At 45.6% G+C, this 12,890-nt stretch overlaps 2 protein-coding genes across 2 annotated transcripts in view; one reads left to right on the top strand and one right to left on the bottom strand.

Annotated features, from left to right (window-relative positions):
• Positions 1-408: 408 nt before the first annotated feature.
• LOC105195042 (serine--pyruvate aminotransferase, mitochondrial) lies at positions 409-3,190 on the top strand. The gene is made up of 6 exons (XM_011160246.3): positions 409-1,062; positions 1,230-1,430; positions 1,791-1,948; positions 2,013-2,168; positions 2,460-2,804; positions 2,884-3,190. The coding sequence occupies exons 1-6, from the start codon at positions 880-882 to the stop codon at positions 3,035-3,037; spliced, it is 1,197 nt and encodes a 398-aa protein (XP_011158548.1). The 5' UTR covers positions 409-879; the 3' UTR covers positions 3,038-3,190.
• A 2,022-nt stretch (positions 3,191-5,212) lies between these two features.
• LOC105195065 (dorsal-ventral patterning protein Sog) overlaps positions 5,213-12,890 on the bottom strand; it is a 35,223-nt gene continuing 27,545 nt past the window's right edge. Inside the window, 6 exon segments of the mRNA XM_026130388.2 lie at positions 5,213-6,963; positions 8,627-8,953; positions 9,612-9,760; positions 9,960-10,386; positions 10,389-11,767; positions 12,500-12,565. Coding sequence (XP_025986173.2) covers positions 6,760-6,963; positions 8,627-8,953; positions 9,612-9,760; positions 9,960-10,386; positions 10,389-11,767; positions 12,500-12,565 — 2,552 coding nt within the window. The 3' untranslated portion in view covers positions 5,213-6,759.

The raw sequence follows: 12,890 nt of genomic DNA, 5'->3' as shown, positions 1-12,890 counted from the left end.
GTTTATCATTCGACGCGCAGTATCGTAGTTTGAATTGTAGCGTAAACATGTATGTTTATAATATGAAATCAAACTCAGATAAACATTTAAAATGTTTTTAAAAAATTCAAAATTCTTATACCTACTGCATATTCGTTCATCAAAATATATTTAAAATATGCTTATAACTTTAAAATATGTATATAAGAATAAAATTATTTATACAATTATTTCTATAATATTTATATAATTATAATAAATTTAATATTTAGAAATAAAGATTTTATATAATTCTTCCTATTTATAACTCTTTTAAATGTTTTAACAAATTTAATTTGCTCTTTACACAATTTGTTTTTTTATTATTACAAATCACTTACGTCATCATTAAACTTCACAAAGTGAAAGAGCTGGAGAAAGAGACAGAGAAATAAACAAATTGTGTCGTAGGTATGAAAGAAAATTTGAAAAATCTACACAATTTCGGTCGATGGAAAATCCCGGGTTTTCTAGTTGGATGTCACGAGAGTGATCTAATAAATCTATCCCCGATAGGAATCACGAATGAACAAGCGGCCCGATTCTTCAGTATCATCCAAACACGCGTAAATAGTCGCGTCCGCGTTATCCCGAAACGTGGAATTCAACGCTTTATCCGATCGTCGATTGTATTCTTGGCAGCGCACTGTACCAAACAAGAAGAGAAATGCAAATCTACATTTATTATACACGTTTCTAGACGATAAGCGCACGCGTTCGAGAAGAGGGATCGAACGGCGACGGTTCTCTTATCTTCGCGTGATACAGCGTTTTCGTCATATTCATCAGTTTATCTTTACTTCTCAGACGCGCAGATTTCTCGTGTTTTTTTCGCGATCGTGATTACGATAGATCCGAGGTATGGAGAATTTGCGCATGTGGAGACAATGCGCCGTGCACCCGAAGCCACCGGAAGAGATACTGCGATCCGTATCTCTATCCGAAAAGTGTTTAACGGGCCCCGGTCCCAGCAATTGCTCTCGTCGGGTGCTCCATTCTCTCGGGCAGCAAGTGCTCGGTCACCTTCATCCGGAGATATGCCAGGTATTTCCGGGATAAGGCGAAATCTCTCGCGACCTTGAAATCACCGCGTTTCTCATCGTATGTTAATACGCACGAGTGTCGAGCGGATTTAATAGCGTCACGCGCGATAGTTGCCCCGCGGAACCGAGCGGGATAAACTCTGATATTGCCGGAGTTTCCTTTTGCAGTTAATGGACGATGTCAAGGCGGGCCTGCGGTATGCCTTTCAAACTAGGAACAGGCTCACCCTGGCTCTAAGCACGTCCGGTCACGGCGGCATGGAAGCTTGCTTGAATAATTTACTCGAGCCGGGCGAGACCGTGTTGATCGCCAAATGTGGCATTTGGGGGGAACGCGCGGCCGACATGGCCAGTCGCATTGGCGCAAATGTAAGTAATTAAATGTGCACGAGATAAAAAAATAAGAGAGAAAGAGAGAGAGAGAAATATTTTACAACTCTTGAAAAAAAAAAACTGATAGTGTTTCAATAAACTGATTACTATATCAGTAACTGACGATATTTCATCAATTAATAAATAGTATCATCAGTAACTAATATAGTAATCGGTTTATTGAAACACTTGATCAGTCTTTTTTTTCATTATTTATTTCATCAGTTAACTGTGAACTGTTGAATGTGATGATACATTAGTTAACTGATGAAATGTCATCAGTTACTGATATAGTAATCAGTTTATTGAAACACTTTCTTGAGGAAATTCCTTCTTTCAAAATATAACGCATTTTAGGTGAAATATCTGGAAACGGCGTATGGCGTACCGTTCGACCACGTCGCTCTGGACGAGGCTCTCTCGAGACACCGGCCGGCGGTCGTGTTTGTGACGCACGGGGAATCGTCGACGGGCATGAAGCAACCTCTGGAAGGCGTCGGCAAATTGGTTCACAAGTAAACAGATAGTACTCACGACAGCGATAAGAGCGAACCGAAATTATTTCCTCTGTGTTCGCAGATACGAGGCCCTGTTGATCGTCGACACGGTGGCATCCTTGGGCGGAGAGCCGTTCTTCATGGACGCCTGGGAAGTGGACGCGACTTACACCGGCAGCCAGAAAGTCCTCGGCGCACCTCCAGGACTGACGCCCGTCTCCTTTAGTTCACGCGCGGAGTACGTATGCCATCGCGAGCGACTCCAACCGTCCGCTGGAGAACGGGTTTCTTTGCGGTAACCACCTCGGCTAACCGCCGACAAAACCCGCGGGATTAAGAATGCGTTGAATATCAATCGAATTCATGAGTCATCCCTTTTTCGTGGTCGCCTATTCCTACAATCGGTTCCTACAATCGGTGAATCATATATATACATTCGTCGAATGAATTCCTAACATTTCTCCCCAATCTATCCGGATGTAATTTCAGCATCCTTTTACGATCCTTTTATCACGCGTATCAATTGCAGGACGAAGATATTTCGGAGAACGAAGCAGCCCGCTTACTACTGGGACGTGAAAATCCTCGGCGATTATTGGAATTGTTTTGATGCGCCGCGACGGGTGTATCATCACACAGTAAGCGCTACGTTAGTGTACGGCTTGAGAACGGCTCTAATGCAGCTCGCGGAGGAAGGACTTCCCGCTTCCTGGATGAGGCACGCGATGGCGGCAGACAAATTCAGGGAAGGCCTTCAACGCATCGGGCTACGATGTTACATCGAGGATCCGCGGTACCAGTTGTCGACAGTTACCTCGATAAAACTTCCATCTGGTATCAACGGCGACATCTTGATCGCGCGAACTATGAAAAAGTGAGATTGTTAATTTCTCTCTATCGCCTTTTCAATTATGTCGCATTTTCGCTAAGCAATTTTTTTCTTTCTTTTTTAGGTACAAAATTGAAATCAGTGGTGGTCTAGGACCAACAGTTGGTAAAATTTTGCGCGTCGGTTTAATGGGGATCAATGCGCGAACTCAAATCGTTCATCGTGTACTTTTCGCTCTCCAGGATGGATTGCAATACTCACTAAAAACAAAAATGTGAATCGATGAAAACTTATTGATAAGTATTGTATAATAGACAAAGTTAAATGTGGATCAAATCACGCCACGTAGTTTTGGAGATTGTACGAGGCTGTTATTTAACAATGGTAATAATAATAATAATTGGCATTTAATAAATCGTTTTGGCACAGTACAGAATAGCATCGATCTCCATTCTCTACAAAACTATCGAAGTGTGCGTCGTGCGACTCCCAGCAGCCTACCTTGTCGCAGAAATACAAAAGAGATTTATTTAATTAAAAATTATCGCGTTGTATAAAAAGAAATAGTAGTTCCGGTCGCCGTCCGCGTGGGTCGCATTGGGTACACGAGAAAAAGTGAATCGTTACATCTCAGGGAGCATACGGACGTTGTACTCGAATCGCGCTTGCGTACGCGGGAGCAAAATATACAAATTCATTCCTTCGCAGCGTGTATCGCATCGCTACAGCGTGACGTCACATCTTGAATTAACCGCTTGCGTTCTGTATTTCAGCGCAACGATTGGCACAGTTTCGCACAAAACGAATCCCGGTGCGCGATCCGAGAACACGTCCGCTTCTCGCTCCTTTTCTTCTCCCCAGGCTTCGCGCAACGAGCAACGGCAACCCTCTCACACGCCGCCGCGCCGGGACCTAACGCCAGGCGTGTACGCTGCCTTTACTTCCTTTCGTCAGTTTGATAAAACGATAATATAGAGATCTAATTTCTCACATACTTCTGTCCTCAGCGTAGACGTACAGCGTTACAGAGACCGCGCGTCGATCAGCCGCGTTTAAATTAAAAAACAGCGTGTATACATGAAGCAAGTCGGTACAAGAGCATCTCGCTTACCCGATAATTAATGTCAACCTGTTTAATATCAAGACCGATAGCTTGCGCATGGGGGAGGATGACTTTAAATAATCGTGACAATAGCAGGTCCGTAATAAACAGACGGGCAGGGAGAGGGAGGAGGGGAGTTGAGGTTAGCGCTAAAAATTACGTCGTAACGTATAAATAATTAATAATAATTATCGGTCTATAATAATGCTGACGCGCGTCGCCGCGGAATAAGAATTGATTCTAGCCGCCCAGCTGTACGCGCTTATTTACAAAACTTTCGTGTACGCGGCCACAGGCGACGCCGACGTCAGCTGACTACGTATGTATTCGTACCGTGTCGAGTGTAAGGCACCTACGGTAAAACGGTGAATCAACGCCTCCGCGCGAGATGCGCGCGACGTCGTAACATTTCATCATGACATCGAAATAGCAAGCGGAGCTTCGCTGCGTAAGCCCCGTCGCGGCCGTAACAATTGAGCCTAAATCGAACGCGACAACCAGCCTGAGTGACTCCACGAGTTCCTTCACGAGTCACGATATCGTCACCAATGTTATCGTCACCAATGTACGGGTTTCCTCGCGTTGGCTGACGGCCGTTAGATTTAGATTACATCGCTCCGCGGACGACATTCTCTCTCGTTTCGCCATCACACGTTCACATCGACAAGGGTGACTTCGACTAAAGTCCGATTAACTTTATCGGTAAACAACTGCTCGAGTAATGCTTACTATTTCGTCAACACGGATAGGATTATTCATTTTTTTGAAGGAAAGGCCGGAGGTCAGAGACAACGAATATTATATAGCTGAAGATTTTGCCGAGAATAATTCTACCGATTGAAATTGATCGAAGTTTGGGGTCGAAGTCTCGCCCTTGTCGCGCTTCTTCGCGTCGGGAGTGTATGCGGGCATTTTTAAGTCGGCGATTAATCAATCGTATTATGCGCAAATATGCAGCTTCTACAGAGCGAAGTTGCATTTGCGCAAACGACGATGCGATTGATCAATCGATGAATTAAAAAAAAAAAATCTCGCCTTATCTTACCATTCAGTTTCGCCTTTGCGCGTACTTCCCAAAACTTATACATATAAAATAGTGTTACACAAAGGAGTACGATTATTAAATAAGTATATGGCAAATCTTCTGTACCGGTTTCATTAAAACACTTGAAAAATTTGGGATGGTTATTTCAATTCCCGAGCCAATTGCAGCAAAAAATTTCGAATTGGTCAGGGAAATTGTAGTTGGAAAAATATTTTGGATCTCATTCGACGTATTTCTTACATATTAGTTACTAATCGGTAACTGCGGAAGAAACGTGCAAACTAATTCGTTTACGATCCGGTACGATCCGATTTAAAAAATGATTATTTCTAAAAATAAATACATCTTAAATATTACATACTTACAGTAACGAGTGTTATCGCGTTAACAAGTATTACCGCCTGTACGTCGCTGGACTAACGCCGCGTTCCTCGCCGAACGGTTTCGTACAATGTACAACATAAATATATCTTTACATTAGAGCGCGATAATTTTAAGGTTCACCACACAACAATCGCGAGATAAGAAGGAGCAATAAAAGTAGTGACGCAGATGCGCAAGGATTACGATACCAAAGACAATAATTATAAAGCGGATAGCAATAGTAATACTATTAATAAATGATAGTAAAATAAAATAATAAGTTGGAGTTATTAGTAAGTATTAGCAATCGCGTAATGTAATAACTGATGCCGCCGTCGGAGGTTCTTCAGTCTTCTTTGGTTGCTGGGTAACTCGAAGAGGTTAGTGGGTACAGCAGGACACTGTAATACCGCCGCGAGACTAAAAACTCGTCCCTTTCCGAGTTTTCAACCCTTCCCTCCTCCCTCCCTCGCCCTTCCGGCCGTATTCGCCTTCGGTCATCGTCTGGTTGTCGCACTCTCAGCGAAGAGAGAAGGGCGCTCAGTTTACAACACGTTCCTCTTTCCCCTCTTCCCACCATTTTTTTTTAATCCGTTGATGGGGATCAATTGATTAATAAGCGTCTGGCTGCGGGCGCTGGAGGCTCCGGAGCGAACGACCGAGCGAGCGGTCTCGTTGCGAACAAGAATAGCAATATCCGATCGTGTTGTCCGTACCGCGTCCACGTCCTTCCTCTTATTACGCTAGGCTACTTCTCGCGACTTCCTGCACGCGTGCGCGCGCGCGTCCGTTCGCCAGCTTCTCAGCCGTCGGCCAACGACAACGACGAACTTTGAGCAACGAGCGTGCATCCGTCATCGTTTGATTAATTATCCTTGTCGTCTCGAACAGCACTGTTAAAAGTTAAAATGACAAAGTTCGCGCGCGTCGTTTCTCGCCTGTCAGTCTGTCGAAACGCGCAGGGATTGAATCATCACGCGGATCTCTCGTCGTCGGTCTCCCTCGTTTTCGCAACTTCTCATTCTTCTCCTGTGCGCACCGAGAGAAAAAAAGGATATTGTTAACTTAACTATTTTGTTCAACCTGATTAAACTTTTTCAGTTCAAGCATTTATGTACTTAAGTTGAATATATAAATGTACGAAAGTTCAGATATTTTATGTATTTTAATTAAATATATAAATTACAGTTGAAAAATTTAGTCAAGTTAACAACATTAATTTTCTTCAGTGTGTTTCCTTTTCCTTAATTCGCTTCGTCTCGGATGAACGCCTGTAGTTCAGCTCCCGCGATTTTAACGCGCGCGTGTACAGAACCGTTCGGTGTGACTTGGTTTCCATGTCGAGGGCTCTCGGGTCGTACGATAGACGAAGAGAGCGCTCGCGCAACGGACGGAGTGGATCCTCCGCGTCGTCGTCCGGCTGTGACTACGGTGCACGCGGCGGAGCATCCTCGTGGACCGGGGCAGACTCTTCTCCGGAACTACCGGGCTCAGCTCAGCTCGCGCGGCGTGACGGAGTGCCGCCGCGCCGCATGATGATGGTTGTTGCGATGATGACGCCTCGCGCGGTGCTCGCACTGCGCCGTGCAGCAGTCGTCCGCGTCCGCCACGTACTCGCCGCGCTTCATCTGGTGCGCGATCGAGTTACAGAGCGACCGTGGACAGCGTTTCCTGTCGCACCTGACCTCGCCGTTCTGAAAGAAGCAGAGGGAGCGGTCCCATTACGATCATCGTTTAACACGTTCGTCGCGCGAGATCCGCGAGGAACGGATGATCAGCGGTCCTGGTTAATCCGTCCTCTTAGGATAATGTATACTCTCTAAATCTCGTGGAATGAAATGTCACTTAATTTTTAAGAGTGAAAATTCACTCTTATAGAGTGAAAACTTACTTCTGTAATAAAATGAAAATTAAACTTGTACAATTTTCAAGTTTTTCAAACTATGAAATTTATGTATTCATAGATCCTTTGTATAATTCTAAACGCACATGAAAAGAACGGTTTTGCTGAAATATAGCAGGTAGGTCTCTACAAATTTAGCTGAATATAAATCAAAAAATAATTTTGTTGAACCATTAAAATAATTATGGGAAATGTTCAAGCATGATGAACAATACTGCAAAAAAGTTTTGATCTTGTAACAACCAAATTGAGTGTCCTACAAAATTATTTTGATGGTCTAACAAAATTATTTTCAAAACGTTTGGTTGAATATTAAAAACGCGTAAAAAACGGCAAGTGGATTATATTGTTTCAAATATTTTATACAACTATTGAGTAACTTTTTTTATAAATATTTTTTAATATTTTATTATATTATATATTAATATATTATATATATTATATACACGGCAAAAATAGTTTTGCTAAAGTATCTAAAAATTTAGCTTGAATATAGATTTCAAGATAATTATATTGAACTTTCAAACTGATTGCTGGAATGTCAAAATTTTCTGTAGCATTGCTCATCACGTTTGAACTTCGATCATAATTATTTTGGTGGTCCACTAAAATTATTTTGAGATTTACATCAAGCTAAATATTTAGATACTTTAGCAAAATCGTTCCTTCTATGTAATAATAATATTATAATAATCACTATAATTATTTCAAATTTATTAATAATTTCCTGTTAACATGTTTCATACGTTTGCTCGTATACTCTTTTTCTCAAAGGATGTATGTACATAGCGCAGTTAAAAAGAAGAAACATGTATGTAGCGAGACGATGTTTATCCATCAACGAAAAAGACCAAATGCGAGTAATAAAAGCGAAACGCGAGAAGAACCGGTGCAACGAGCTCTGTCGGAATACAAAATCCGTTTCTCACGATCGGGACGATTATTTTTCGCTCCGTCCCGTGACGTCGCGACGCGACGCGACGCAAGGCGACGCGACGCAAGCCAGCCGAAGCCGCGGCGTTCCATTTTCATCGTAATGGATGGACCCTATAACGGTCGGGCCAGACGAGCGAGTCCGATTAAAGGTTTTCTCCTTAAAGATCTCTCGCCGTGTCCGTGTCTGGATATCGCAACGAGGCGACCGCGCGCGACGCGACCGCGTCCAACGAACGAATTGAGTGTAACGAACAAAAGTAAAGCAAGCTCTAGGACTTGTCTCTGCTTGGCAACAAGACGCAACCGCGAGACTCGTCTCGGTGTTCGATCAAGATGATTAGGCACACCTGATCTTTATCTCTTTAGAGACTCGTAAGAAGAGTGTTCTACTAACAAATCCAGTTCTCCACTTTAGAACGATCCGCGCGGTCAACGTTGGAGAAACATAACGTTCTCGTGACGTTTCGTTCGCTTTGAATTTTTCAAACGAATCTCACGAAGCGATCGGGATTCCTCACCTTGCAACGGCACTTGACGCACTTCATCTCGCCGTGCGAGTGCAACCGGGGATGCCACTCCATGCCGTTCTCGTAGGGCCCGCCGAGGGGGTACTTGCAGCCACCGGAAGAGAGTATCTCCTCCGCGGTGCGCCGCGTCGAAGGTAGGGCCTGATCCCTCGGTAGGCGTATGGTGTCGCTCGCCACGGTGGTGGCTACGTTGCTACGGGGCGTTGTTGCCGGGCACTGCCTGCAGCAGGCCTTCTTGTCTGGCCTGAAGGCGATCTTCTCGTCGCACTCGAGCGGCGGGCACTGCATCCGCGGACATTTCACCTCCAGCGTGACAGCCTGCGAGACGAATGGATTTCCGATGTAAATTACGGAGGTGACCTCTCGTACCTGGCCGCGCCCTACGCGTGTCGCACGCGTTTCGTAATTTACTGGTGGAGCCTCTGCGACAACTTTGGAATTTCTTTCGCATATTCGATAAAATATACGGTAAAATATAGCCGTCGAATCGAGAACGTTCGTTGTCTAGTAATTTTTCAAAGACTCTTAACGTCTTTGTACCCGTTTTCTGAATGTATAACGCGAGCTATTTTCACGAGTGACTTTTGCACGGTGTCAATTGGCTAGGAAGCGATTGCCGAGTATTAAATAAACTGCAATCGTTTAGAAAATCTTGCCGCTGAATCATTCAATTAAGCTCATTACTAACTGCCAGACCGCAGCCGCATTCTTTGGACGTGGTGTGGCAAGCTCAGGTTTTTCCGCGCTGTAAAATCGCGCCGAGGTAATTATCGCGGAATACTGGTAGTTACTTTGACGCAATTTCAACCAAAGCGTAATTACAACGTACCGATAAGATATGCGACGAATGGAAAGACATCTTCGAAGAAATTAACGCGAGGTGGGGAAAAAGAGGAGGAAAAAAGATCTGATAAATATTCGTCGCCATATCTGTCCAATTACGGTTCCGATGAAGGAAAAAGAGAACGAAACTTACGTCACAAGTGCAAACTGCACAAGTGTCGAATCCTGCTGGTGGTAGATACGGATGCCAGGATGATCCCGCGAGGTGATATTGTCCAGCCAACGTGCAACCTCTCGTGGCATTGCTCTTGGTCGTAGCGTTTGTTTCGGCAATCGTCAAGTCTAAGTATCATTAATGAGACATAAAATTCTGCCGACAAAGCTACAAGCTATGCTAAATAATTTTTTTAATACAATTTGTTATTCGAGCGTTAAATTTTGCTACAATATACAAATATCTACGTTTTATTCTGTCCTTTATTTGCATATTTTTATTTGGTATAAAGGGATTTTCGTTCTTTCGATAAGTAAATCTCTTTACCTGCGCATATTGGGCAGCAATGGCCGGTCGGCGGTTGCTTGAGTTGCTTGCCCAAGCCGCAGGAGATTATCGGACAGGGTACCGTGTCGCATTGTGCCAAGCCGCGATAGCAATGACACATCGAGCAAGGGTCCGAGCTCGAGGTCCATTGTGTGCCCTCCTCGTAGAATCTGGTCTCGTGGAAGCACGCACCGGTCTCGATATCCGATCTGGGTATCTGCATGAATGCCACCACAGAGGCAACGTCGTTGTCGGCGTAGTGGGGCAGACAGCTGAACGGCGTTCTGGCCTTGAAGGGGGCCTTCAGGATGTGGGTGACTTGCTTGTCCGTCACCTCGAGGAAACCGATGCCCGACTCGATCCTCCAGAGCTCCATCGCCGACAGCCCGGTGACCGAACCCTCTAGGGAATATCCCGTGAACTCTTCGAGCAGCCCGTGAACTCTTCGAGCAGCCTCCTGGCGACAGGAGCTCCCTGCGCCAGCATCGGCATCGTCTCCAGGTACAAACGGAAGGTTCGCGGTTCCTGGGAGGAGGGCGGAAAGCCGGCGAGCTCCAGCTCGTAGTGCAGGGAACAGTCCAGGTCCACGGCGACCCATATCAGGCCGACCGGTCCGGGATGCGTTGGCTCCTTGGTCAATCTGCGCAAGAGCACGGGCGCGGCCGTGTCTCTGGCGTCCGCCACGGGCCTCTCCAAAAGTCTACCGCGCAACATGGAGCCGAGATGACTGGCGGCGACTACGGAGAGCTCCTCGTTGAAAAGCGGCTGCAGTAGTCTCGGCCCGGGCCGGTCGAGCGAACCGTTCGCGAGTTGGCCGCCGACCAACGACGGTGTCAGATCCTCGAGTTCCATTCTTCGCTTTCCTCCCTCGTCCACCAGCGTCACCAGAGGACTCTCCTCCTCGAGTCCTATCAATTGGACTCCGTAACGTAACGCGCCGGCACGGTCCAGAAAGGCCCAAGCCAATCCGGACGCCACGGACGGCGTCTCCGACAGCAGTAACGTCTGATACATGTCGCAGGTCGCGCGCGGCCCAACCGTGCCGATCAGTCGAACGGCCTGCGGATCTTTGCGGGACATTACGCTGATCGACAGCTTGCCCCGCGCCAACAGACGGAGATCGGTCCCGGAGATCGCGCTGCGGACCTCGCCGTAGTTGAGCTCGTTCGATGGTTTCCTCACTATCATCTCTTCGCGAAGGACCACGTAATCCTTCTCGTGATGCTCCAGCTGAACGACCAGCGGAACGTCGGCCACGTCGTTCGGCAGGAAGAGGCCGTTGAAGACGAGGGACACGTGGATCGACGGCGCCGAGGCGGACGAGGCGGAGACGATCGCCGTCGCACCCGCGCCAGACATCAACGACCGGTCGACGCCCATCGCCGGCTCCAAGAGCGAGGAGAACTGCTCGGTCGACAGGGTGCGGTAACGCGACAGCTGGCCGGTCAGGCTCGACGAGGGCTCCCAGAGGAAAGACACGTACAGCCGTTCCTCGCGCAGCAACTTGCGATAGTCGCGCGGCACGCGTCTCCACACGCCGCAGAGCTTGCCGGTGGCGTTCTGATAAGCCCCACCGACCGGATCGATCACCTGCTCCTCGAGGATACTGCCGGACCCGTCGACGAACTGTATGCTGCGCGGTCGCGGCGTCGACGCGGACAGATAGAACGAGTAGTAGATGTTCTTGCGATGAAACGTGAAGCGACCGGTCGCCAGGTAGTTGTAAGCGCTGTTGTAAACCGACGTCGGACTCGGTTCGTCGCGACGCAGAAGCTGCGTCGTTTTGCCCGTTAACAGAGTGCCAAAATCTGTAATCAGTGAGGCTCGCTTAAAGAGGACGCAACGTTTCGCAAATGGCGAATGTTATTTCATTTAAGTTCGCCGCCTGTTCCGTAACTCTTAACGATTTCGTTATCGTTGTAACGTCATAAAAAAAATAAAAAAAATAAAAAAAAAATTGCGCAACGACATCGTACACTGAAAAAAATTATCTGACTATATTAATAAAACTTGTATGATTGAGCGTTTCTGGTGTGAAACCAAGCAGAATTTCTGATTATTGTAATTAAAACGTTTGATAAATTTTACTAGAATCTGGGCATTCCTACAGGATTTCTGATTCGTCCGTTTTCGAACAGACGTATCGATCGAATCTGCCAGATTTCTAAATAATGCAACAAGACTTTTTCCAGTGTAGTGATAACAAAATTGTCATTAAAAGTTGCAAAATAAGCATGCCAGGGCTTTGATAGTCGTTTTCGGGCAAATGTTATCGATTTTCATATCAAAATGTTAGGAGAGAACGGAGAGAACGAATTTTATCGAGGCATTTAAAAATTTAATTGAATACGAAATGAAAAGTAATTTTGTTAGATCGTCAAAATAATTATAAAAAACATTCGAGCATGACGAGCAACGCTGTAAAAAGTTTTGACACTAGCGTGTAGTGGACATTCTATATAATTATTGTTGTAAATATTGGTCTAACGAAATTATTTTCAAAACGTATACGCGTATGTCAATGTCCATAAAAATCTTACGTTTCAGGCTTCGCTCCTCTTCCTCCAAAGTCAATTGCGCCGGCAGATCCTGCACTATGTCTGCGTCTGCGGCAAAAGATTTATTTCATCGTAAAGGCGAATGCGGGTATTTGACCGCTCGATTGTATGTACAATCTTTCCGGTCGTTCAACGCGCAGTAACTCCACGAAAAAAAAGATCAAATGCGAAAGCTCTTAATAAGTATCAAGAGCTTTTTCGCCCGAAGATTTTCGCGAGCTTCTCTCTCTCTCTCTTTTTCTTTTCTTTTCAAAACTGAACGAACCTTATATGTTGAGAATAATTCGCGGAATATATTAGAATGATAAGGAAAGGGTTATTCTCGGGAGGGCACGTAAATTATACTGTACGTCGGAATTAACGCGACGTAACT

Source organism: Solenopsis invicta, chromosome 7 (genome assembly GCF_016802725.1).
Source record: "Solenopsis invicta isolate M01_SB chromosome 7, UNIL_Sinv_3.0, whole genome shotgun sequence".
Classification (NCBI taxonomy): Eukaryota; Metazoa; Arthropoda; class Insecta; order Hymenoptera; family Formicidae; genus Solenopsis; species Solenopsis invicta.
Note: the sequence above shows the minus strand (reverse complement) of the source record. Positions and strands in the feature narration are given on the sequence as shown.